Genomic DNA, 21,402 nt, shown 5'->3' on the forward strand with positions numbered 1-21,402 from the left:
CTACTCTGTCTCACAGGGTCTCTAGGAGTCAGAATCCACTGACCGGCAAACACCAACAACAGTATTCCATTATTTCTCCAATTTATCACCCATCCTCCTGATGATGTACAGTTTTTTGTATGTTATGAATGAAGCCGATATGAACCTTTGTATAATGTCTTTCAGTGGACATTTCTGCTGGGTACACACACACGTGGAATTGCTGGGTCCAAGAGTAGGCAAAGCTTTAGCTTTAGTAGGCTGAGACAAGCTTTCCCAAAGTTTTAGTTCCACCTCATTAGTTTTTGAACATGTCACAAAGAAGCTTCTCCATTGGAGTATTCCCTATGGTTTTGCGGAAAAAGAGGAGTTCAATACGTTCAGAAGTGATAAACCTCAGAGATGGAAGGAGCAGGAGCAATTTCCCAAACCTGAACAGGAGAGAGGACACCATCAGTTTTATCATCAGCTTCCAAGCCATAGTCCCTGGGGCAGTGCCTTCTCAGGAAAGGGAGGGGAGAAAGGAGAGGACAGATGAGAGGTGCCCAGGATAAGACCCCATTTGCTAGAGGCGTCGCTTTCACCGATCCCTGATCCTTTGTGAGCTTACTTTTGTTTCGGAGTCCCTGGGTGATGCAACTACTAGCCAAAAGGTTGGTGCTTCAAACACACCCAGAGGTGCCTTGGAAGACAGGCCTGGTGATCTGCTTCTGAAAGGTCAGTCTTGAAAACCCCATGGAGCAGTTCTACTCTGCACATATGGGGTCGCCATGAGTAGGAATTGACTTGACGGCAACTAACAACACTTTTGTTTAGGAGTACAAAGTAAATATTGTTTGTTGTGTGTGAAGGTTATAAAGAAGTTATTTGTATTGTTATTAGTAATATTTATGATTATTATGATAATTATATGATGGTTCATACAAATTATATATTAGTACAGTGGTTAAGAGCAACAGAGAGCTACAGCTGCTAACGAAAAGGTTGGCAGTTCGAATCTGCCAGGCATTCCTTGGAAACTCTATGGGGCAGTTCTACTCTGTCCTGTAGGGTTGCTATGAGTTGGAATCGACTGGACAGCAACAGATTTTTTTTTTCTTGATACAGCTATAGCTATATCATCTATATCTATATGGATATATCTATCTCTATATCTATATATGGAATAAAAATATAAATTCCCCTCTGTAGGCCACCTAGGATGATAGCAAAATAGCCATTAGCTGAAAATGTCCTGAAGTTGAAGCCTAATTTTGGTGGCAGAGACACTTATCCAGAAAAGAAATTGTAATTCTGAATAAGGACAATTTGCCAAGGCAGGGGGCCCCAGTGCAGAGAAGGTGGATGGTGAAGTCCCAAGAGACAGATGGGAGAGGATCAGATCTACCTGGGTAGAAGGCCTGACAGCTGAGGTCAATACCCGAAGTCAAGGAGGCCACTCCCAAGTGGGGCAGCTTCACATGCAACTTCCACCATGGAGATCTTTGGGAAGCCTTGCTCTGCCATGCCAGTTATCTGCTGAACTTGCTTTGCTGGCCTGAGGGTTTTTTTTCTCTCATGAGTGGCACTGAGAATAACATACCCTTCCCTTCTCCCTTCCCCTCTTTTGTTTTCCTGAAATAAGGAATGGGTGGAAGAAGTAACTATAAAGTCAATTAGAGAAATTGTTTTCAAACTGCAGGTATTGGCCCAATACTGTTGTCGTTGTTGTGTGCTGTTGAGTCAATTCTGGCTCCTAGCAACACTAATGACAGAGTAGAACTACCCCATAGGGCTTCCTAGGCTGTAATCTTCATGGGAAGAAATTGACAGGTCTTTTCACCCACAGAGCCACTGGTGGGTTTGAACTTTTGGTTAGCAGCTGATTGTTTAAACTTTTTTATTGGCCAACTAAACCAAAAAAAAAAAAAAAACAACTGTTGCCGTCAAGTCAATTCTGGATTTCCAAGGAGTTCTTGGTGAATTCCAACTGCTGACCTTTTGGTTAGCAGCCATAGCTCTTAACCACTGCACCACCAGGGTTTCCACTGGCCCACTAGTGGGTCTAAAATTAAATTTAGTAGGTCACAACCAGCCTTAAAGCAAACAAACAAAAACCCCAAGAAACAAATACCAGAGTAGATCATAAAAAGTAAAAAATCAAAACCCCACGTGTTACGGAGTGGGACTGCTCCATAGGGTTTTCTTGGCGGTAATCTTTACAGAAGCAGATCGCCAGGCCTTTCTTCTGCCACGCTGCTCGGTGGGTTCAAGCTGCCAACCTTTAGGTTAGCCGAGAACAAAACCTTGGCAGCACCCAGGGAGTTGTACAAAGTAAAAAAATAAAAAAACCTGTTGCCATCAAGTTGATTCCAACTCGCAGCGACCCTGTAGGACAGAGTAGAACTGCCCCGTAGGGTTTCCAAGGAGCTGCTGGTGGATTGAAACTGCTGACCTTTTGGTTAGCAGCCAAGTTCTTTAACCACTGCACCGCCAGGGCCACTATACAAGGATAGGTGTTATTTGGTGGAACTTTGTTTCAGTTGTTTATGTGTGTATCAGGTCATGATGAAAATTGCAGTTTAAAAATAAAAAACAAAAACCCGAACTGCACTGACTTAGAGAACCCAAAACCACGCCTCAACACTCAGTTCTGCCGGTCGTTGGCACTGAACTGCTATAGAAGCAACAGAAGAAATATTAATCATTATTTTGTAATTCAACTCAAAGCCAGTATGCAATGCCAAGACATCTCTGGGAGCTGGTCCCAACAGAAACTTGGCCTGAGGGGGGTTGCTGGTTTCTGGGTGCCTCTGATGACCACACTCAGGAGACACTGTCAGGTCTCAGCAGCAGCTGTTGCCCCTCTGCACATAAGCAGCAGAACAGCTTTCTCTGCAGCATGTGTAAACCTTGGACGCTTTGAATCTTCTTAAAGAGAAATGGCCTCTTTTGGTGGGTAATTTTGCAGATTAGAGGTGATGGGAGGATGCCCATGATGACTTACTTCCTCAGAATGAACAGCTCCTTAGAGATGACTAGACGCCAGCTGGTCAAGCCTTGCTGTCTCCATTGTATCTGCTGGTGCTGGGCCAGGCTAGGCAGTCCCAGAGCATTGACTACTCCCCCCGCCCCTTCTCCTCTTTTGCTACACCCCCCTAAACCTGGCCAGAGCCAGGCTGTTATCCCCCAAACCCGGCCAGAGACAGGCTGCTGGCCATGCATATGTTTTATGCAAGTGCCTCACTACAGGATGCCCCTGTATGTCTCCAAATGACCTTATCATGTTCCCTCAACACGATTTTTTCCCTTTTATATTTTTTAATATGCCTTTCTCCCAAATAATTCCTCTTCCACTGTTCATTACTTCCAATCAAGTGCCAGGTCTGACTCACTCCAACTCCTAGAGTCTTCTGGCATCTGTCACCTTCTCTCCACTTCATACGACCACTCCCAAAGATCTGAACTCCCCAGAACCCTGTGGATGATGGCAGTGGCTGCTGCACCACTCTACATCATGTCCAGCCCTGTGTGTGCCACTCCTCTGCTCAAGCGTCTGCAGTGGCTCCCCTCTGCCCACCAATCAGATATGGCCATCTCCTCACTGGCAGGAATCATCTGTTCCCTCCAAACTGAGCTCCTTCCTAAGAACACCTCGTGCTTGCCTCTCTCTCTGCCTTTGAAAATGGTGTCTTCTCTTCCTTTCAACCCTACCCTTCCAAATCCAACCTTGTTTCCACGGAGTCCCTCTCAATTCTCTTCTACACTTCCCACCCCCAACGGCCCCAATGGGTCTTTCTCTCCTTCAGATACATGCAACCCTCAACACCTCACCAGGGCAGTTCTTGTCTTTGGTGTGGTCACTGGGCTGACACCTGGGAAGACAGCAACTTTGTCTTATGACATTGTGGCTCCCCACTCCCAGGGCCTGGCACTGTGCCTGGCACACAGCGGGTGTGGGATATGTGTTGGTTGAACTGAGACCCTTTGTCCCATGTAGTGGGTGAAGGCCTAAGAAGGAGTCAGAGAGGTGCACAGGGAGGTGGAGGGGCTAAGGGACAGATAGTGCCCAGGCAGGTGCTAAGGTCACCTCACAGGTTGGCTGGGGTGGTGGGCCTTGCTGTGCTGGCTCAGCATCACTTGGGACTGGTCCTGCAAGGCCTCCACGTTCTCAGGATCCTTCAGGCCCCGTGTTTCTGGAGAGAAGCAGCGCCAGTGAGGTCCTCTCCCACGTCTCCCCAGCCTGCCCTCCCACCTCACGGTCAGCCGAGGCCCTGGAATGAATGAGTCCAGGCCTGCACCTTTCCTCTGCTGCCCCCTAGGGAAGACGCCTGCACACTGCTGGGACTCTGTGGGGTGGCAGAGGGACAGAGGGAGGCAGAGGAAAGACACTAGCATTCCCACCCTTCCTCCCAGCCATTTCTCCCAAGGCTCGGACAAAGACTCAGTCACCTGGTCTGAAGAGGACCAGGGCCTTCATGCAGGCAAACTCTGTGGGGTCCACTGCCAGCGCCCGGAACCGTGAGATGGTTTCCTGCAGGGCGTGTATCTCCATGCTGGCCAGCTTGAGCCGTCCCTGAGAGCTGCTGGCAGCAGGGGCCTCAGGCGGGGCCAGCAGAGGGCAGCTGTCCAGGGGCAGGGACCACTGTATGGCTCCTAGGAGGAAGAGTTCACTCCATGCCTCCTCCAGCAGGATCACCTGTGGGCAGAGGGTGTGAACTCAGACAGATGAGTGACTCTGGCTCAGCCTGGAACCTCTGCCACTTCCGGCGGTGCCCCGGGAACAGAAGTGCTTGTCCTCCGTGCCTACAACATTCTCTTGACCTTGGCTTATCATTACCCCCTGCCTTGGACCTCCAATCAGCCATGACCCAGAACTGTGGAATTTGGTATCATCTGCCCAGCTGCTCAGCTCTGAGGTACTCTGGGCTCCATCCACAACTGCTCCTGGAACATTTAGGAAAGCCTAGAGTGATGCCATGGAAGAAAGGCCTGGCAAACTGCTTCCACAAAGATTATAGCCAAGAAAACCCAATGGGGCAGTTCTATTGTGTAGCACATGGGGCTGTTCTGAATTGGGAGCTGACTCAACAGCAGCTAACAACAGAGTGGTGCAAACGGTTAGCTCTTTTGGCTGCTACCCAAAAGGTTAGAGGTTCAAGCCCACCCAGAGGTACCTCGGAAGAAAGTCCTGGCAATCTACTTCTGAAAAATCAGCCACTGAAAACCTGGTGGGGCGCAGTTCTACTCTGACCCACATGGGGCCGCCATGAGTCAGAGATGACTTGATGGCACCAGAAAAGAGCTAGGCAAGGTGGGAAGGCTCAGGCGCATTCCCCCAGAGCATCCTAACTTAAATGTCCAGAGGCTTGGCCTGACTCTTCTGAGGTGTTCCATCTAAACACACACACTCCTGGCTAAGGGCCCAGGCCCTCTGCTCTCCCATCAGAGAGGTATTTGAGAGGTGAAGAGGGTGGACTGAAACGCAAGCCCTGGAGTCAGAGGTCTTGTGTTTCAAGGGAGCTTAGGGTTGGCCACTGGTGCTGTTCAGAACCCTTCAGACATGAGGGTTTGTCTAGGAGGAAGAAGACACGGGGGCCATAGGTGCTGTCTTCAAACCCTGGGCTGTGTGTATCCCCACCATTATTGCTACCCCAGAGATGTATGTATCACCAATTGTCACCACCCTGAGACACGTACCACTGACCATCACTGACTCAGGGACATGTATGTCCCCAACTGTCGCCTTCTCCAAGCCGTGAGCACCTCCAATCATCACCTTCACAGGGGCGTCTCTGCCCCACCTGGCAGACCCACTGCGGGCCCTAACAGGCAGGCTGTGTGTACCTGGTCTCGGAAGGGCAGGCTGGAGAACACAGGCAGGTTCTTGGCCCACTTGACAGCCATGAAGAGTAGGCGGGCCGACGTCTCCTGGATGCTGTCCAGGCTGCAGGGCGGGGAGGAGTACGGGGACGAAGGGAGCTCAGGCTCATTGCTGGTGACGTCGATATGCTCATCGGCTGTGGAGGGGGTGGTATGACGTCAGCTCCTGCTCCGCGGAGGTGGCAGGGAGGATGGATGATCCAACTGGGGCTAGCAAGGTGGGTGTGAGGCCCCACTGTGGCCTGGGGAACAAAGGTGCAGTCCCCGCGTCCCACTTACCGTCTTCGGGCTCCAGCTTAGCGCAAGTTTCCGCGGTTATGAGGCTGGCCATGAAGTGGTGATGCCCTGGTGGCGTGAGGGCCCCAGGCCCCAGGGCTCTGGCTGCAGACACAGGTGTGGGGCCCCGTGGGCTGGGCCCTGCTGGAGGCCGAGTAACCGCCGGGGGCTCCAGTCGGGGCTCGCTGCCTGGCTCCGAGCGAACCTGGGCAGTGCTCCGGGGCTGCCGCTCGTTCTGGACGGCTGGGGAGGCAGGAAGGGTCAGCACACCCACCAGACCCGCTCCCCGTGGGGCAGGCCTGTCCGGGTGGCTCCCGGACTCACCGTCCTGGTTCATGCCTGCCTGCAAACACTTCTTCAGCCGGCAGGCCTGACATTGGTTCCGGTGGGCCTTGTCCACCGGGCACATCCCTGCACCCACCTGGCACCTGCAGAAGTGACACATATGTCCCCAACTGTCAGAGTGCCCCACCCAGGCCCTGGACCACAGGTTGGGGACCTTTTTGCCCTAGCACCTTCTTCCCTGAACAGCCTCCACCCCTGGCAGGGGCAGGGTCCAGCGGGGCTCCCGCAGGCCAGGTCCTGCCCCTGTCACCTGTAGATGAGCCTCCGCCTCACGCTTCTCTTGAAGAAGCCGCTGCAGCCGTTGCAGGCGTAGATGCCGTAGTGCTTCCCGCTGCTGCTGTCGCCGCACACACGGCACTGGAGCGACTGGCCTCCGACTGCAGAGGCAAGGTGGGGCTGGGCGGAGCTGGGGCTGGGGCTGGGGCTGGGGCTGGGCTGGGCTTGGGCTGGACTGGGCCTGGGGCTGGGCTGGTTTGGTGTGGGGCAGGTCGGGGTAGGGCTGGGCAGGGCAGGGCTGGGATGGGCAGGCCCCACAAGGCCCTCCCTCCCCAGCAACCTTCTTCCACCCCCATGTCCCCCTCCCTGTCCACAGCTTCCTGCCCACCCCATGTCAACTCACCCACCCAGAAAAGTGTCCCCCTCATCCTACACCCCCAGCTGCTGCCCTCTCTTCCTCCTTCGTCCATGGCCAAGCTTCAGCATTGTTCCCTGCTTCACCTTCCCACCACTTGTTCCTCCTATCTGCAGCTGACATCAGGCTTTACCACCCCACAAACTCTCTCCACAATGTCTCTGGGGACCTCTCTGCTGTCGAGCCCTACACTGTCCTGGCTCTGATGACCCCCATGTTACTAGGCTTCTGGATTTGCCAGCTGGTCCCCCTACACTTCCCCATAGCTCTTGGAGCTGAACCCAAGTCTCTCTGGCTCCTTCTATGGTCTCTGCAAACCTCTGGCCCACATTGAGCTCCCCAAAGACCCAGACTTTACCTCCAGAAGGAGCCATACCTGTCAGATCCTCCCCCAGGCCCCACCTGCCTGGAGACTCCTTCCTGGATGTGGAAGGTGTAGTGGCAGCCATGCTGGAGCTCATGGGAGCTGTCTGGCCTGGTCCAGGAGCGTCCAGGGCAGCCGCTGTCTTCCTCTCAGTTCGCTGAGCCAGGCCCAGTGTCTGCTGCTCTCTCTTTCTCTCTGTTTGTGTCCTTGCCTCTACTTCCCTCTCTCCCTGACCTGGCTATCTCCCTCTCTGTCTTTGTGTATCCCCTTACCACTACCACCACTCTCTGTGTTTCCCTCCCCTCTTCCCGCCTCCTGTCCTCTCTCTGTCTGAACTCAGGGGCTGCCCTAGCTTCCCCAGGCCCTTCACAGCAGCGGCTCTGGCTGTGGCAGATTTCTCCCAGGGCAGCCGTTGGACGCAGTTTATGATCCTCTTAATCTTTGCTGTCTCCACAGGGGATCAACCGGCCACACCTGCAGCCTCCCCAAGGTGCCCCTGAGCCAACCTGGTAGATCCTGCTGCCCCCACACCAGCTCCCAGGCTGCCCAGTGCCCCTGGGTGCCTGTGCACCTTGGGAGCAGACCTTCAGCTACTTGACATTCAATGTCAAACCTTGAAGGGACCCAAGGACTTGAATCTTTTTGAGCTCCTCTGCATGAGTCCAAGGGCAAGTGTATGGGCCAGTATATGTGTGTAGTTATGTCTGTGTGGCCCCGGGCGTGGGGGGGGTGGTGCTCACTTTGGGTACTTCTCTTGGCCCAGCTCTCTGCTTCGTGAGTTCTCACCCCAAACCCTTGACAAGGATTTGAGGGTCCTGGTGTTCCCATATGGCTGGCACAGAGGTGGGCTCCCATCACATGTGGGGGCAGGTCTGAGGCTGACCTGCAGGCTGGGTAGACTGGGTCCCCATCTGGAGGTGGTAGGCATGGAGGTGGCAGGAAAGCTGGCATGCAGGATGGGATGGAGCTGATGGCACAGCCTCCCTGAGCCTGGCTGAGGACTCTCAGTTGCCTCGCCATCCTTCCCTGAGTTGGCCTCCCAGTTGCAGGCAGGCTAGCCCCTCGGCTGTCCCCTGTTCTGAGGGGGAGCGAGCAGGAGAAGCCTGTGACTCCTTGGACCAAGCCCCAGGCCCCAGCAGGGAGAGTGGAGAGAAAAGAGACAGACCCAAGTTCAAATCCCTGCTCGTCACAGACCGACGAGCCGTGTGTCCTTGAGCAGGTGACTTGACCTGTCTGAAAGTTGGTTTCCTGTTTGTAAAGAAGAAATGACAAAAGTACCTGACTGGCATGCTGTTGGGAAAACCAATGAGATAATTTATGAGAGTGTTTCCCTGCCTTATTAAGAGTGTGTAAAGGATGGAGTGTTAGGATCGTCACATCTCAGGTTGTTGGGAGGATCACAGAGCAATAACAGTAACCGGCCTTTCCTTTTCCTGCCCCCTTTTCCCTTGCCCCTTCCCCGCTCCCAGGCCCAGTACTGAGCAGAATGCCCCTGCTGGTCCCAGGGGACCAACCACCCTCAGCCGACCTAGGCTTACCTCTGGGGTGAGCCTGGGTGGGGGTTGCCCAGACTTAGAGCCTGCAGGGGAAGAGGAGAGACAGCGGGAAGCTTCTGGAAGAATCATAGAGTGAAGGGCCCTTATGTAAGCGGGGTTAACCCTAACGGTGACAGAGAAGCACTATTGCGGATTTGGAAAGTCAGCTCGAGGGGCTTTGTGGGGTAATCCGCTTTCTGGGCCCTCAGAAGATCGAGGCCACCAGGTGGAGGCCTCTCACCTGTCCCTCAGCCTCTGCCCTTACCCCACCCTTCGCCTACCAGGCAGGCCCTCCAGGATCCTCCAATTGACATTATCTCCAGCTCCACCTAACCGCTAAAGCCAAGGGCATCTTCTTTGAATTTGACTGACCCTTCTCTCCTTCCCAAAGCTTGCCTCCCCCTTTCTTCAGGAGCACGAGTCTGTGCTGTCTTCCTCCCAGTCCTGAACTTGCTGTCAATTTTCCCTAGAGGTCACCCCAGCAGGCCTTTCCAGTGTCTCCTTGGGCCACTTCATACCAGACTCCTGCCTGCATCTCTGCCAGGAGCTTCCCACCAATAGAACTACTTGGAGCTCCACATGCCGCAAACCAACCCACCCCAAATTTATATGCACAGAGGTGGCCACGGAAGTCCCAGAGTGAGGGGATCAGCTGGAGAGAATGTGTGTGGGGAGGGAAGAGCCTGAGGCTGAGCCCGAGGGTCTCTCACCCCAGAGGTAGGGGCTGAGGAAGAGCACTGATAAAGGGGTGGCGAAGGAGCATCAGATCCGCAGAGGGAAAACCAGGGCAGCACCGGCATGGGCGCACAGGACAGGAGGTTTCAAGGATGGTGGCATCAACCATGTTCAGTGCTCTGTGAGGGCATTCATATTACCTGTAACAAGAAAGCTAGCCCACAAATACTTGCAATACATCGACCCTATAAAGGAGCTATCATTACCCTCAATTTACAGATAAGGAAACCAAGCCTCAGAGAGGTTAAGTGATTTGCTTCAGGTCTCACAGCTACTAAGGCTCCCGGGTGGTGCAAATGGTTTGCTCTCAGCTTCTAACTGAGACGATGGTGGTTCGAATCTACCCAGCAGAGCAGCCGAAGAAAGTCCCGGTGATCTGCTTCTGTAAAGACTGTTGTTCCTCCAACTCATGGCGGCCCCAGGTGTTACAGAGTAGAACTACTCGCTGGGCTGTGATCTTCACAGAGGCAAATCACCAGGCCTTTCTTCTGTGGTACCTTTGGGTGAGTTCGTACCACCAACCTTTAGGTTAGCAGTCAAGTGCGGACTGTTTGTGCCACCTAGGGACCTTTTCCATAAAGATTACAGCCAAGAAAACCCTATGGAACTGCAGCTGTACCCTGTGACACATGATGTTGCCATGAGTTGGAATCAACCTGACGGCAATGGGTAATGATCCGGGCGGGTGTAGGATTTTCCCTGAAGCCCTCAGGCCAATATTGCCAGTATGGAACACCAGGCCTGACCCATGGCTGCAGTTCCTCCAGGCAAGTGCACTGGAAGGCTTGCAGGGAAGGAGTGAAAGACTTTGGCAAAGGAGCTGAGTGGAGAATCTGACAAAGAGGGGACTCTTTCCCCTGGTGAGTCTTTCCATGTTTGCCATCCTGGGCTGCCCTGTCCCTCCAGCCCTATCTGCCCAATCCCTCCCCATCCTTTAAGCCCTGTTCAGGGCTCACCTCCACCAGGTTGCCTGCACTGACTCCTCAGCCCACTCTATAGGCTCCCCCAGTCCCTGATCTTGTCCTTACTGTAGAACCTCACTCTAGGTCAACTTTCTGTCCTCATCCAGAAGGGGGACTCCAGGGGACTCTGGGGGACTCTGGGGTCTCCAGAGGACTCCAGGGGACGAGTTCCGGCTTCAGGTTAGCTGTACGCATGGATCACAAGACACGCGAAGGATGAGGGGTCCGTTTTTTTACTTGTCTATATTTTCCTGATGTTCTACGGTGGGTATGCATTACTTCCAGTAACTAGCTGCTGTCGAGTCGATTCCGACTCCTGATGACCCCATATGTGCCAGAGTAGAACTGCGCTCCACAGGGTTTTCAGTGGCTGATTTTTTGGGCAGTAAATCACTTTCTTCAGAGACGCCTCTGTGTGAATTCAAACCTCCAAATTTTGGGCTAGCAGCTGAGCTCGTTAACCATTTGCACCACTCAGGAACTCCCTGGAATACTTAAAACTGCAAAAATAAATCCATCTAAATATAAAACACCTGCAACATCTGACCTGCTCGTTCTTACTTTATCCTGTTTATTTTGACTTTCTCAGGTCAACTCCTCAAACCATTTGCACCCCAGCTGAGCTCCTCTCTGACCCTGGCCCCTGGTTCCTTGGTGGGTCTGCCCAGCGGGGGCTGTGCACTGTGCTGGGGGAGAGGACGACAGAGCCGAGCAGTGTCTGCGGGAGAGGGCAGGGACATCTCTCCCAATCGGTGACCACCAGCTGCTGGGGCAGACGCCAAAGGATTACTCAGCCCAAAGCCTTGAATCTGCTGACGAAGCTGCCAGAGGCCACCTTACCACTAATGCAATTATTCCCCACGGGACAGGTCAGCAACTTCCTGTGACTCCCTGGAGGTCTAGGGAGGGGGTGGAGATGGGGAGGTGGTCTGCAGGATAGAGACGACCTCTCTAAGACTCTCAGGTCCCTGGCAGGTAAAGCCCCCTGCCCCAACCTGTGTCACTAGGTCCCAGGCTAAGGATAACTTGGAGCCCTGGTGGCACAGTGGAGCTCAGCTGCTAACCAAAAGGTAGGCAGTTCAAATCCACCAGCCCCTCCTTGGAAACCCTATGGGGCAGTTCTACTCTGTCTTACAGGATCACTATGAGTCAAAATCGACTCGATGGCAATGGGTTTGGTTCTTTTGGGGAAGGACAACTCAGGATTCTGCCCATGCAGAGATGGGGGTGGCTCCTGGGAAGACGCAGATGCCGGTCATGGCTGGGCTGGAGGCCATGGCTCTCTCTGCAGCAGCAGCTTCCAGTGCACAGGATTGGGCCCTGGGAATGTGTCTTCTGGGATGTCTTCAATGTGTTCTTTTTTTGCCCCCATGCACGTGTCTTCACTATCTTTGAGAAAGCATACAAAACCACTTGCTGTCGACTCCAACTCAGGTGTGTTAAAGTAGAACTGTGCTCTCTAGGGTTCTCAATGGCTATTTTTTTGGAAGTAGATCACCAGGCCTTTCTTCTGAGGCGTTTGTGGGGTGGGCTTGAATCTCCAACCTTTCAGTCAGCAGCCGAGTGCGTTAACTGTTTGCACACAGCTAGTGGTAAGTGCACGCAGCACTGGAGCAATTCCGCTTCCAGGAAACCATCCCGGGGACAGTATCACAGAGATTTAATTATGCAGACTTTCCCTGCAGCACTTTTTTTTTTTTTATTAACTTTTATTGAGCTTCAAGTGAACGTTTACAAATCAAGTCAGACTGTCATATATGAGTTTATATACACCTTACTCCGTACTCCCACTTGCTCTCCCCCTAATGAGTCAGCCCTTCCAGTCTCTCATGACACTTTTGCCAGCTTCCAACTCTATCGTCCCATCCCCCCTCCAGACAGGAGATGCCAACACAGTCTCAAGTGTCCACCTGATATAATTAGCTCACTCTTCATCAGCATCTCTCTCCTACCCACTGTCCAGTCCCTTTCATGTCTGATGAGTTGTCTTCGGGGTTGGTTCCTGTCCTGGGCCAACAGGAGGTTTGGGGACCATGAGCTGCAGCCCTTTTTGCAAAGCATCCATCCATAGCCACTGGCTGAATAGATCATCCTCGTCCTTACGGGCGAATGATATGCTGCTTTCGCAGATGGCAGCGTTTCTATATTCATTTACATGGAAATATGCCTGCAGCGTTTCAGTGTCAAAGCCTGTTACGAAATAGCAGGTATCGTTCGATTTAATGTGTCTCGGGGATTTTGGGCCAAAGATCATGGGGCTTTCTCCTTGGCAGGACCTAAATTAATTAATAGTTCCTTTTTCTAAAGCAGGAAGTGGAAGAGTCAGAACTTTAAGAGGCAGCCACCAGCAGGAAAAGTTTCTCAACAAAGCCTCTTTATTTTCGTTGCAAGATAATATTCAGAAATAATCAGATATTCCCTGCACAGTTTTCCCAGCCCTTGGCTAGTAAAGTCTTTCTCCTTGATTTGTTTTAAAGGTCTGAGCAGAGCTGTCGAGGCCCCTGTGTCTGTCCTAGGTGCACAGACAAAAAGCAGTCTGTCCAAAAAGTGCCACATAAACCAGAGACTCCATCAGCCTGAGACCCGAAGAACTAGATGGTGCCCGGCTACCACCAATGACCGCCCTGACAAGGGACAGAACAGAGAGTCTCTGAGGGAGCAGGAGAAAAGTAGGGTGCAGGACTCAAGTTCTAGTAAAAAGACTAGATTTAATGGTCCGACTGAGGCTGCAGGGACCCCGAAAGACATGGCCCCTGGACTCTCTGTTAGCCCAGAACTGAAACCATTCCTGAAGCCAACTCTTCAGACAAAGATTAGACTGGACTGTAAGACATAAAACCATACTTGTGAAGAGTGTGTTCCTTAGTTCAAGTAGATACATGAGACCAAATGGGCAGTTCCTGTCCAGAGGTGAGAGGAAAAGGCAAAAAGGGACAGGAGCTGGCTGAATGAACGCTGGAAATTCGGGGTGGATAGCAACTAGGGTCACATAACAATCTGTGTATAGATTTTTGTATGAGAAACTAACTTAAACTGTGAACTTTCACTTAAAGCACAGTAAAAAAAAAAAAACAAAAGAAGTGGTCTGTTGCCAGACATGCCCTATCACCGTTGCTCCGCCTTGGGAGTAAGCCCCTTCTCTTTTTTTAAAATTGTGGTAAAATACACATAACATAAGATTTACCACTTGAACCATTTTAAAGTGTACAATTCAGTGGCATTTAATACATTCACAGTGTTGTGCAACCATCGCCTCTACTTTGTTCCAGAACTTTCTCATCACTCCAAACAAACACCATCAGTAGTAACGTTTCCTTCCTTGAAGGGGCCCTGAGAGGCGGGCTTCTTTGAGTCTCTAGCAGAGCTGTTAAGACACCACGTGCAGAGTGTCTCACCACAAAACAACAGTGATAAAGTCCGAGGGCGTCTCCTGTTCCTATTTTCCCTCCCTCATTACCCAAGGGGAAGGAGGAAAAAAAAACAAAAAACAAAAAAACCCAAACCCATTGCCCTCAAGTCAATTCCAACTCACAGTGACCCTAGAGGACAGAGTAGAACCGCACCATCGGGCTTCCAAGGAGCACCTGGTGGATTTGACCTGCTGACCTTTTAGCAGCCATAAGCTCTTAACCACTTTGCCACCCCAAAATATCCACAGCGGATCACCCTGAGCCAGAGCAGATACTGCCACTGCAGTGGTGAAGCCTGGTCCTAGAGGCACTCCCTGCACTTTTGGTTCAGTAAAAAACCCGTTGCCATGGAGTCAGCTCTGACTTTTTGGTGACCCCAAGTGGGTCAGAGTAGAACTGCACTCCACGGAGTTTTCAATGGCTGATTTTTCAGAAGTAGGTTGCTGGGCCTTTCTTCCACAGCACCTCTGGGTGACCTTAAACCTGCAACCTGTTTGTTAGAAGCCAAGTACATTAGCCGTTTGGACCACCCAGGGACCCCTCACTTTTGGTACCATGCGTAAACCCGTAAGTTGCTGGAGCAATGGAAAGATCTGGGGGGTCAGGCAAGGAGCAAGAATGGGGGCCAGGATCGTAAGGCAGCTATTTGCAAACCAGTACAAAAGTATTCTAAAAGTTTAACAATAAGTACAACCACACCAGTGCATACTAGCTGACTGACCCTCCTGGTTTAAGATTTATTATCGCCTAGAAATGAAACAGCCTAGGGCAGGGCTTCTCAACCTCGGCATTATTGCATTTTGGGCTAGATAATTAATCCTCTGTGGTGGGTGCTGTGGCCGTTGTGGGATCTTTAACACCCCTAGTCTCTACCCACCAGATGCCAGTGGCACTCCTCCCCAAGTTGTGACGACCAAACGTCCACAGGGGGCAAAATCACTCCCACTGGAGAACCACCAGCTAAGCCATGCTATCCTGGCTTCCCTAGAGACAAGTGTGCAAGAGAGCCCAGGCCCACCAGATATGTAACGTCATCTCTGGTTTTACGTGTATACAAACTCCCGTCTGGAAGGAGTTCACCAAAGTGTTGACAGAAGTTTTCTCTGAAGGAGAATTTTGCTATTGTATTTTCTTTGTATTTTTCTCTTTCGTTTGAATGTGTAATAACAAAAGTGTATTACAATTGTAACCAAGATAACATAAAATTCTTTTATTTTCTTACAGAAAAAATGGCTAATTTGAAATAAATATTACGTATAGTAATAATGGAGTCTCTGGGTGGTGAAACGGTTGGAGGTTCGAGTTCACCCAGAGGTGGCTCAGAAGAAAGGCGTGGCAATCTACTTCCGGAAAACCAGCCATTGAGAATCCTGTGGGGAACAGTTCTGCTCGGACACACGTGGGGTCACCATGAGTCAGCACTGAGGGCAGCTGGGCTGGATAGCAATAATAACAGGAAACATGGGTTAAGAAGTTGTTATGTGCCAGGCACAAGTCCAAGTGTTCATGCGTGTAAACTCGTTTAGTTGTCACCACAACGCCATCAGGTAGGCATTATCATTGGTACACTCACAGATGAGACGAGGGGTTTAGGGACTTGCCCAAAGTCACACAGCTACTAAGAGATAGGGCGGGGATTCAAGTCCAGGAAGATAATCCGGCTATTTTATGAGAATTGATACGTCCAAGGGTAAGGGAAGAAAAAATGGAACTATTTTTTTTTTGTTTTTAAACCTCCGTAGTTTAGTAAAGAAAGTCTCCTGCAGAGACGTTTAGTTTCCGGGTAGGCTGAAGGGATAAAGCAGACATTCTGCTTTGTGGGAAGTCACTTTCTGAAAGGGCATTTCTGGTCTCAGATTTTCTACTCATATGCAGATTCTTAACTAACTGCAATAAAATTTACATAGAAAAGCTAACGGATTACCCTGTAGAACCTTCCCTGTATTCTAGGTTGTTTGTGGTGGAACATATCTAGGGCCGCACCAGGGATGACTGGGAATTACTCGTAATTGCGTGTGTGTGCGTGCGTGTGTGTGTGCGTGCGTGTGTGCGTGCGTGTGTGCGTGCGTGTGTGTGTGTGTGTACAACACCCTGACAGAATAACTTAATACCCCTTAAGCAATAACCTCCCATTCCGCCCTCCCCTCAGCCGCTAGTAACCACTAATCTACTTTGGTCTCCATGCCTTTCCCTATTCTAGATATTTCATACAAGTGAAATCATACAATATTTGTCCTTTGTGTCTGGGGTTATGTTAATATTTGTCCTTTGTGTCTGCTGCTATGTAGTTTTTGAGGATCCACTTTGAAGAGGGTGGTGGGGTGGAATTCAAGGCGCTGGCTTCAGACTGGGTTGATTATTGTATGCATCAGCGCCGCCTACTGGAAGGAGTGAAAGCACAGAGCGCGGAGTGGAGCCGCCGGTGAGCTTTCCCGGGAGAGCGAGTACGTGCCGGCTTACCTGTTCACACCTCCCTTTCCTCTATCCCCCCGCCCCACATCCAGTCACTACCAGAAATTATTTCACTTTTTTATTTGTTGACTTACTTATTGCCTGTCTCCTCCAACTAGAACGTAAGCGTCATGAGGTTAGGACTTGTCTGTTTTGTTAAGTTTTTTGGTCCTGGCACATGGAAAGCCCCTGATCATTGTTTGTTGACTGACTGACTGATTAAATGAATACGTTAACGAAAGTTTCCTGAACTCTCCATGCAGAGCTGGCTGTTCCTTCCTCTCGTCCTGCCCTTCACCCTTGCCTCTCTGGTGGAATTGTTGTACTACACGGCATGGGTCTCCCCCGGTGCCTGAGCCTGGCACACGGCCTCGCACTGAGCAGCTCCTCGCTCGCCCCCAGCTCCTGCTGTGGCCATACCTGCGGCCTGTGCTACCAAAGATTCTGCAAAAACAAAATGAAACAATCCCCAAAACCGTTGCCATGGAGTCGATTTCCACTTAGCGACCCTACAGGACAGAGAACTATCCCATAGCGTCTCCAAGGCTGTCATCTTTCCGGAAGCAGGCTGCCACATCTGTCTCCCGGAGCAGCTTGTGGGTTGGAACTGCTGACCTTTCAGTTAGCAGGAATACTGAACTACTTTGCCACCAGGATGTTTAAAACATTTACTTCCTTTTGAAACAAATCAATTTAGAGGTTCTCTGGGAAGGGAGATATAAAAATGAAGAGTTGCTAATAACTGTGATAGAAAGAAAAGGTGTTTTAACAAAAGGGATTTATCTGGCCAGAACAGAAAACAGTAGTGAACTCTCTGAGAATGAATGATATTTTCCAGAGGATCTTTCCAGGTTTCACAACGATGTTTCCACGTTTCCACTTACCAGAGAAGCAGCCCGTAGTCTAAGCCAATGGTTTTCAAGCTGTGCTGGGGGTAGGTGGAGGCTGTCAGGCCCTTCATCCAGAATACCTGTTTTCTCATTTGTAGGATTTTGTTTGAGGAAAGATTTCCTCTCCCTAAAAAGTGGTAAGAGCGTTGCAGGTGCCTCAGGTGATATACTTTATTAGTTGTGTGACTTTGAATGAGTCACTTAACCTCTCTGGACTACTATAATGAGGAAATATGGGACTAATAAACCTTAGCGTCTGAAGGCAGGAGACTGAATCAGAGAACCTCTGGATCCACCTGCAATACCGATAAAGACCACAAGGTGGAGGTGTTACTCCATGAGAAAAGCTTTGTCTACTAACATGGACTGTTCCACGCCCCAAATTCCTGCACAAGAGATTTGGGAATTTTTTCTTCGAAATTGCAGAAAAAAAGAAAAAGGAATTTCAGTACTACTCACTTGCAACTTCAGGCAGAGGATTTAAACTCTTAGTGACAGACCCTGGTGAAGGTGCCCAGTGTTTAATGTCCAACTTTGTTTTGCCACCGAAGAGGAGCTTACAGAATAATTAGACCATCGCCAAATATTGAGGCAGCATCTTCATCCCTAAAAGAATATCTGCTGTGTTTTATTCTGATGCTTTGGCTCAGAGAGCTCCTGGCACATCATAAACATTCAGAAAGCATTTGTGGAATTGAATTATTGAATGGCACCTTGGCATTAAAATATATGTTGTTGCTAGGTGCCGTTGAGTTGGCTCATAACCCCATGTACAACAGGACAAAATGTTGCTCGGTCCTGCGTCATCCTCACAGTAGTAGGTATGTTCGAACCCATTGTTGCAGCCACTGTGTCAGTCCATCTCATTGAGGGTCTTCCTCTTTTTTGCTGACCCTCTACTTTACCAAGCATGATGTCCTTCTGCAGGGACTGGTCCTTCCTGATACCATGTCCAAAGTAAGCGAGACGAAGTCTTGCCATCCTGGCTTCTAAGGAGCATTCTGGCTGTGAAATCTATGCTAGCCTATAAAGAATTTCTCGTGTTCCCGCGAGGACTGTTGAGGAGATTCATCAAAACAGCTGGAGAGTTTTTGGCTGGAGTTCGGTTCTTTGTTCTAGAGGCAATGGCCTCAAGGACTGGATTTTCAGGATTTTGAGTGTGTTGGGGAGGAAGGATGTTTCCTGAATTAAAACAGGGAGGGACTGTGAAGTTAAGCCTGGCAGAACTACCTCAGATGAGGACCATGGGGAGAGGAAGAGGCTCTGAGACTATATAGAGAAGAACCAAGGAACCAGCCCACAATGAGAGCTGACTCTCCAGCCATCCCAGCTGAGGTGTCAGACCTGTGAGTGAGGAAGCCATCTCGGATGTTCTGGCCCAGCAGACGTCACGTGGAGAAGAGACAGCCCTGTGTGCCTTGACCAAATTCCTGACCCACAGAATCATGAGAATAACACAGTAACAGTTGTTTTAAGCTGGAGTCCCTGGGGGTGCAAATGGTTAACACATTCGGCTGCTAACCCAAAGGGTGGAGGTTTGAGCCTACCCAGAGGTGCCTCAGAAGAAAGGCCTGGCAATCTGCTTCCAAAAAATCAGGCCATTAAAAACCCTAACAAGCACAGTTTTAATCTGACACGCATTGGGTCACCATGACTAGGAATTGATTTAACAGCAACAGGTGTTTGTTTTAAGTTACCAAGCTTTGGGAGCGTTTGCTAGCCAGCAAGAAAACACAAACAGAGTTATGCCCCGAGAATGTAGTCTGGGGAGTGAGGGGGTGGTGACGCCTGAGTCTGAGCCCAGGGGAGCCACAAGAAAAAGATGGTAGTAAAAGTTAGACTGGAGACACATCCAGGGCTCCGGTGGAGGTGGTTGTGTGCCGTCGAGTTGATTTCCACTCATAGTGACCCCATGTGACAGAGTAGAACTGCCCCATAGAGTTTCCTAGGCTGTCTGTCACCTTTACAGGAGCAAATCGCCAAGACTTTCCTCGCATGGGGCCTCTGGGTGGGTTCAAACCTCGACCTTTTAGTTAGCAGCCGAGCCCTTAACTGTTGCGCCAGCAGGGCTCCTCAGGTGGAAGTAGGTACCGAGAATTCTGTAATCAGGGTGAGAGGGTTGGGGCTGACACTGGTATTAATCAAGTTGAAGCAAATTTGATTCTTTGGTCCCACTGCTTTTGTCCCCATGCCTCCCTGACCAGCCTCCAAACAGGAGTGACCCTGGGCTTAGAGGAACAGGTTTTTGGATCTACACTTCATGATAGGAAATAGAAGTAGAGGTGGCTCCTTGAACCACTTTCCCGGGAACAGTGTGTGTATGTGTGTGCACCTGTGTGTGTTTCTGTGGTGTGTGTATAGTGTGTGTGTCTGTGTTACTGTGTTACTCTGCTGCCCTTTGCCCTCAGGCTTCTACCCACTAGAGCAGTAGAATCTTTGTGAATCCACAATAACCAATGACACCGTGATGGAATACCCTTGTACTTGGGTAGTAAGTTCTGGCTTAAGTGTAAAGGAAGCTCTGACTTATGTATGGATTTGTACAATTTATTTGTGAGTCAGTGCCGTGTAGAGCAACAACCACAAGGCTTGAAATCAGACCTGGGTTCGAATTCCCCAGCCACTATGACCTGTGTGGCCATGAGTCAGTTTCTTAACCTGGCTGAGACTTGGTTTCCTCATCTGTAAAATGGGGAGAATAGTATCCAGCTGTCAAGGTTGTTAGGCACATGGAAGAAGATCTAGATAATGCTCCACAGAGGAGGCTCTATAAAGCTAAGTTCCCTAGCTGCCTGGTCAGAGCCAAACCTTGTAACATCACCCGCTCCAACTACCAGAAAATAGTAGGCCGTTTGTAGGCCACTCACTCCAGAAGCCAGGCTGCATGACTCCTCTGACCGCTTTGGCATCTCTCTTTATCTCTACTTGTCTTAGCTTGCACAGTATTTTGTAAGGTCCATGGAACTGGTGGACATTAGCCTCAGTGGCACAGTGGTTAAGCACTTGGCTGCTAACCAAAAGGTCAGCAGTTTGAATCTACCAGCTGTTCCTTGGAAACCCTATGGGGCAGTTCTACTCTGTTCGATATGGTCATAATGAGTCGGAATTTACTCAACAGCACACAACAATAAGAACAGGGCCCAGACTAGCTCTTAGCATGGAGTGGATGCTCAATAAATATTTATTGACTAAAGAGAAGATGTACACCCTAAACCCACTCTAAGGAGTAGTTCCCAGTTGGCACAGTGTCTATCTACTGTGGTGTTTGAACTTCCACTGTCCTGGCCAGAAGCTTGTGGTCTCTAAGGGTGTGCAGGCATGCTTGGTTGTCTCACTCACATACTTCCCCTGCCCCGCTCCACTAACAGAGCCTCAGCTGTACTGGCACAGCTGTGTCCACCCTTAGTCACAGGTCCTGATTGGTCCAAGTTAATCACAGCAACCCTATTCTCTCTTTTCCTAGCCTCCCTTGCAGCTAGGAATTGCAACGGAAACCATTTTGGCCAATGAGATCTAAGTGGAAGTCTGCTGAATATTGGAGGGTATTCTGGGAAAGGATTTACTTTCTTGGTAAATGGAGATACATGCAGCTACAACTGCCCTTCCTTCTTCCTCCCCTGAAGATGGATATGATAGCTGGAGCAGGAGAAGCTGTCTTGTGACCATGAGAACTTCCGAGAAGCTGACCCTGAAATTGTTGAGTTGCTGAACCAACACCACCAACTGCCTCCTTCCAGACTTCTTCTTATGAAAGAAAAATAAATCTCTAAGTTGGCATAGACAGGTTTGCTTTCACCAGTAGCCAGATTAATTCCTAAGTGGTATACAGGTCATCTGGTTAAAAAAATTAAACACGTATGACACATGAGCACAAAGGCTTAAAAACTTATCTCAGTCTCTACATTTCATTGACTAAAGGGCTAAACTGGTGGATTAAGTCCGATAATCTAGACTTTATACAG

At 50.3% G+C, this 21,402-nt stretch overlaps 1 protein-coding gene across 1 annotated transcript; it reads right to left on the reverse strand.

The window, feature by feature from the left end:
• Positions 1–277: 277 nt before the first annotated feature.
• NR2E3 (nuclear receptor subfamily 2 group E member 3) lies at positions 278–7,743 on the reverse strand. Its single transcript, XM_064296165.1, has 8 exons — positions 7,452–7,743; positions 6,713–6,833; positions 6,442–6,545; positions 6,121–6,360; positions 5,806–5,978; positions 4,411–4,657; positions 4,049–4,154; positions 278–410 (listed from the first exon to the last, which is right to left on the reverse strand). Exons 1-8 carry the CDS (start codon positions 7,552–7,554, stop codon positions 278–280), a joined length of 1,227 nt encoding a protein of 408 aa, XP_064152235.1. The 5' UTR covers positions 7,555–7,743.
• Positions 7,744–21,402: the final 13,659 nt, after the last annotated feature.

Source organism: Loxodonta africana, chromosome 13 (assembly GCF_030014295.1).
Source record: "Loxodonta africana isolate mLoxAfr1 chromosome 13, mLoxAfr1.hap2, whole genome shotgun sequence".
In the NCBI taxonomy this organism is placed as follows: Eukaryota; Metazoa; Chordata; class Mammalia; order Proboscidea; family Elephantidae; genus Loxodonta; species Loxodonta africana.

Excerpts from the sequence above, each read along its gene's own strand:
- NR2E3 (XM_064296165.1), bottom strand. The coding sequence starts at position 7,554 with ATGAGCTCCAGCATGGCTGCCACTACACCTTCCACATCCAGGAAGGAG. Across the intron at positions 6,834-7,451 it reads AGGTATGGCTCCTTCTGGAG|GCCAGTCGCTCCAGTGCCGT; the intron begins GTAAAGTCTGGG and ends CTGCAGTCGGAG. Across the intron at positions 411-4,048 it reads CACCCCAGCCAACCTGTGAG|GTTTGGGAAATTGCTCCTGC; the intron begins GTGACCTTAGCA and ends TCTCCTGTTCAG.